Source organism: Zalophus californianus, chromosome 10 (genome assembly GCF_009762305.2).
Source record: "Zalophus californianus isolate mZalCal1 chromosome 10, mZalCal1.pri.v2, whole genome shotgun sequence".
NCBI classification, from domain to species: domain Eukaryota; kingdom Metazoa; phylum Chordata; class Mammalia; order Carnivora; family Otariidae; genus Zalophus; species Zalophus californianus.
Window position 1 is genome coordinate 58,665,626 of NC_045604.1, and position 5,360 is coordinate 58,670,985.

At 44.6% G+C, this 5,360-nt stretch overlaps 1 protein-coding gene across 13 annotated transcripts in view; it reads right to left on the minus strand.

Moving 5' to 3' along the window:
* DCAF6 (DDB1 and CUL4 associated factor 6) overlaps positions 1–5,169 on the minus strand; it is a 133,833-nt gene extending 128,664 nt beyond the window's left edge. For 2 of the 13 annotated variants that reach the window (XM_027613848.2, XM_027613836.2), the window contains exon 1: positions 4,916–5,167. In XM_027613848.2, the coding sequence (XP_027469649.2) occupies positions 4,916–5,060 (145 nt within the window). In that variant the 5' untranslated portion in view covers positions 5,061–5,167. Of the gene's footprint in view, positions 1–4,420; positions 4,832–4,915 lie in introns of those variants that run through there. The other 11 variants (XM_027613840.2, XM_027613837.2, XM_027613846.2 and 8 more) reach the window with 8 other exon arrangements.
* Positions 5,170–5,360: the final 191 nt, after the last annotated feature.

The following is a 5,360-nucleotide window of genomic DNA, read 5'->3' on the forward strand; positions in this document are numbered from 1 at the left end:
ATTATGAAGAACTAGGTATAATGTACATGTATTCAGGATATGCTAAAGAATAATCTAAATGTAGGGGCGCCTGGGTGGCTCAGCCAGTTAAACATACAATTCTTGATTTCGGCTCAGGTCATAATGTCAGGGTCAAGGGATCGAGCCCTGCATTGGGCTCCGTGCTCATCACAGAGTCTGCTTGAGCTTCTCTCCCTCTCTCTTCCCCTACCCCTGTGCATGCTCCCTCTAAAATAAATAAATAAAATCTTAAAAAAACAAAATTATCCATTTCAATACATACTGACTTCAATGATATTCAAATGACATAGACGTCCTAACTCCAGTATAAAGGTATCACTGGCTGCCTGCTATAGCATGAATGGTTGTATCCGTTCAAAAATTCCTATGTTGAGGGGCACCTGGGTGGCTCAGATGGTTAAGTGTCTGCCTTCAGCTCAGGTCATGATCCCAGGGTCCTGGGATCAAGCCCCACATCAGGCTCGTGGCTCAGCAGAGAGCCTGCTTCTCCCTTTCCGTCTGCCTCTCCCCCTGCTAATGCTCTCTCTTTCTCTCTGTATCTCTGTGAATAAATAAAATCTTAAAAAAAAAAAATTCCTATGTTGAAATCCTAACCCCCAAGGTGATAGTACTAGGAGGTGGGATCTTTGAGAGGTGATTAGGTTAGGATTAGTGCCCTTATAAAAGAGACCACAGAGAGCTCCAGGAAGCAGGCCCTCCTCACAAGACCAAGATCCTGATGTAAGCACCCTACTCTCAGCCTTCCAGCCTCTAAAACTGTGAGAAATAAATGTCCACTGTTTATAAGCTACCCAGTTTATGCTATCTTTGTCACAGCAGCCCAAGCTGACCAGGACACTACCTAATCATAGCTTAAGCATTTTATATTAAATATACTATACATTATGGCAAACAACTCCCTAGAAAAGTTCCTTTACTCTCTTGTCAGTTACTGTCTTTTAATGTAGAAGGGTTAGAAAGTATAAATTCAGATTGTAGGCAAGTCTTTAAAATGAGAGGAATATGAATAGAAATGTACAGAAACCAGTATCTTTTATAATCAGTGTTTATAAAGCTGTGTGTGTGTGTATAAATAATGCGACCAGTAAGTTACTATAATAATCACTTAATTCCAAAAGCACTACTCTATAGCTACACAATATCTTAAGAAACTGAAACATTTAAATCTACAGGTGTTTCTGACTCTGGATTTGATAATTACTCTTTAAAAAGGTAAATACTACAGTGAAATTTAGATCAGGCCCATAAAGATTATAAGCTGGCCTAGCCTCTGAAGCCATGGTAAACCAAACAACAGTCTGTCGTTTCAGGTGAATCTTGTGAATTTGGAGGTTGTAAGTAAACATATATATCTTTTTCTTCTAAATAACATGTAACAGGAGTGCCTGGGTGCCCCAGCTGGTTACGTGGCTGCCTTTGGCTCAGGTCATGATCCCAGGGTCCTGGGATGGAGCCCCACATAGGGCTCCCTGCTCAGTGGGGAGTCTGCTTCTCCCTCTGCCCCCCTTCACCCCTGCTCATGCTTACTTGCACTCTCTCTCTTCTCAAATAAATACAAATTTAAAAAAAAATAACATATGACAAATTATTTATCTTCATTCCCACAATATAAAAAGATGTTTTATGAACTTGTTTTGATATGAGGAAAAATAGGAATTAATCAAATTTAAAAATCACCTACAAAGCTTGAATACTACTATTGAAAAGACACATGCTATACTGAAATAATTTGAAATGTAAATGTTACAAGAAAAATCTATCAATTCTATCTGTGAATTATTTATTTAGCAGTAACTCGTTATTAAAAATACAAATAATGGAAATAAATTGGAAAAATAACCTACAGTACTGTAAACAATCAAAATGTTTGGAGGCTCAAAATAAAAAAGGAATCTACTTTCTAAAACTCTCGAACTTCGGCTTTTTAAAAGGCTTTGTAGGAGTACTTCAAAACATTATCTTTTAAAAACTCATTAATTCAGGGCGCCTGGGTGGCTCAGTTGGTTAAGCGACTGCCTTTGGCTCAGGTCGGATGGAGTCCCGCATCGGGCTCCCTTGCTCAGCAGGGAGTCTGCTTCTCCCTCTGACCCTCTTCCCTCTCGTGCTATCTCTCATTCTCTCTCTCTCAAATAAATAAAATCTTTAAAAAAAACTCATTAATTCAGGCACCACTAATGTGGAATTTACTATTTCCTGAATGCTAAACCAAGATTAGCACAGGGGTGTGGAAGAGTTAGATAAAGTAATGGTGTAAAGAAGGTCTACTAAGGTCAAGAAATTACCTCACAAGCTATTTTCAAATATTTAGAAAACCACTTTTAAAGGATGCTGTTTCAAGAATATGCTAATTATAAAGTATATATTATTAATACATTTAAAGCATGAAGATAAAAAACTGCCTTGTGTGTTTAGGTGTATATATATATATATATATATATATATATATATATATATATATATAATTTCTCCAGAAGTCAATGGACTCTTGCTCTTCAATTTCCCTCTACCAAATGCAAACTCCACTCCCATTAGGGAGTTAAAAGAGAAATGGAAAAAAGGAAATGTGTAGGTTCATATTTTAACTGTCATAGATATAGCTGAACTAAATGAGCCAGAAAAAAACATTAATATTTAAAACTATATACATCAGTACTTAAACAGTCCAACTAACACAGGACTAAACAAATTTACTCATGTAGAACACAGTATTAAAGTTTTTTTATCAAGCTAAATTAAATTCTTTTTCAACAAATATTAAAAGAAATACTGCACATCTTTTTAGGTTAAAAAAAATCACTCTCTACTGATGTTTAATCTTAAAATAATTACCACCCTAGTTATTTATCCTGGAACAAATACACAAGCATGTACAAGGATGTTCACAGCAATGCTTCAGTAACAGCCACGGTCCATTGACAGAGGAAAGGTTTGCGTCGCCTACAGTATCTCCATACAGTTATATACAATGCAATAGTTTAAAAGACTGAATAGGTCTATTTTTACTGCCTGGAGAGATCTCCAAGACCTAATATAGAAAAAGCAAGTTGCAAAACAATGTTTACAATAGGACACCATATATGCAGGTTACACACACACACACACACACACACACACACAACCATAGCATTTCTATATGTATATATGTGCTTGTAAAAATGCAAAGAAAAAGGTCTGGAGAAATATTCAGGAAACAGATAACAGTGTTACCTCTAAGAGTGTGTGTATGAAACTGGAATGGGAGGGAATCACAGGGATTTCTGCTTCATTTTTATTAAGTCTGTACAACGAGAATGTATTCATATGTCACTTGAGACACTAAAAAACAAGAATAAGAAAAAAATGCTTGCTCAGTTCTCCCAAATAATTTACAAACCAGAACCGTTAGATGTAAGGAGATTTTTCTTTTACTGACTTGAAGGCCAAAACCAAATGCCATCAACAATACTTACCTAGCAAAAAGTGACAAAACTGGAAAGAAAAAAGTTTTAAGTGATGTCTTCCCTTCAAATAAAAAAGAATGAAGTGTGCTGAAAAGACTGCAGAGGAAGAAACAAACAAACAAGACCCTTATTAGGTACGTCCACTTTGAAGATACTGAACTTTTTTAGCTAGCGCAGCTTGACCCAGAATCCTCACGTAACCACCTTATCCAAAACGAAAAAAAAAAAAAAGGTGGAATACTGTTCCCTCAAGTATCGAAGGTTGTTTTTAGAAAGCTTAACTAAGAAACAGTAAATGCCGAGTGTGTTTTACAGGGGTGGGAATAGGAACGTGAAACCCTACACCTCCTTAGAGCGGTCAAAACGAACTGCACAGCACAGTCGAACTGGCAAAGCGCGCGGGGGTGGGGAGAGCTCAGCTATCACTTTTAGGTTTTGGCTGGGAGCCGCAGAACAGTTTACGCGGAGTCCGTCTGGAGCGTGAAGTCCCTGAAGGTGGTCACCGCGTCGCAGCCGACACCCAAGCCCTCCGGAGACTGGGCGGGGGAGGGGACTGTCAACAAAAACTTAGTCCTTCGGCGGAGCGGGGAGAGCGTTGGAGAAGAGCACAAGCGCCAACTTTGGCTCCAAACGAAACAGCTCCGGGAGGTTCGGCAAGTCTTCTCCCGAATCCCACTCCACACGCGCCCCCAACACCTTTCCTGGCCACTAGCGTCTGCCGCCCATCCGGCCCCCTGAGGAAAACCCAGCAAGGGCGGCGGCTGGCAGCATGCAAGGGGGGCTTGGCCGTGGGAAGACACCGGCACGGGGTCCGTCGGCCAACGTCCACCCAGCACCCCAGAGTCTCCGGGGCGCCCCTGGCGAGGGGCTGTCCCACCTCAATAGCCCCCGCGGCGCGGCCCCCTCCCCCACCTCTGGGCGGCGACCTCAGCGCCTCCGCCACCGGGGCCCCCGCTCACCCAGGTAGCGGCTCCGCAGCCGGGACGGGTCCTCCAGCCCGAGGGACCTTTTCCTCACGTCCCACAACAAGTGTGGGCAAGAGCCACCCCGAGACATGGCTCTGCCGGGCCGGGGTAGGAGGGGAGACCACCGCGTGGGGGAGGGGAGAAAGGGGAGGGGACACGCGGATCAACACCCGAGCCGCACCGGCACCATCCGCGCGGCGGGCCTCGCGGGCGCAGCGAGTTAGATGGCGGCGGCGGCGGCGCCCTCGGCCCCGAAGCCCGGCCGTGCCCGGGCCGGAGCTCGCCTCATACTCTCCTTCTCAGACTACCCAGAACATCCAGAGATCAGCAACAGTCCCCTCCCTCGGCCCCCCTCCAACAGGAGGAGGAGGCAGAGGCGGCCGCGACTCCTCCCTCTCCTCGTTCTCGACGCCCTCTCTTCCAAGCTTTTCTCGCGAGAGGACGACCACCCCCGAGACTGAGGCCCTTGAGCGCCACGGCTGCCCTCACCCGAGAAAAGTGGGTTCGGGACACTGTAGCTAAATCCTTGATTCTCTATGAATAAATGAGGAATAGAGAGAGAAGCAGCTGAGATATGAAGTCTCTCAGTCACGAGTCTCATTCCAAAGGAAGCAAGAGCGTTGTGCAGCGTCATCTTTAGTTGGGGCACTGAAGGCCCAAAAAGCCCATTTTAACTACGGGCTATCTTAATCAAAGCAAAAAGGGGATTAGAACTGGTGCAGCTTCACGTTCCCTTCTCCAACATGGCCTCGAGGGCAGGAAGGAGAAATTGGAGGTTCGCGCTGGACCCCGCCCGCGCCGCGGGGCGGGCCAATCACCGTGGGCCGCTCCGCTTGCGCAGGCGCGCTGCCGCTAGGGCCCTGGGTAGGCTTGGTGAGGCTGTCCTTCAGGCACCTGTTGCCATGACTCCTCCTCCCTCTGGGCGGTGGGAGGG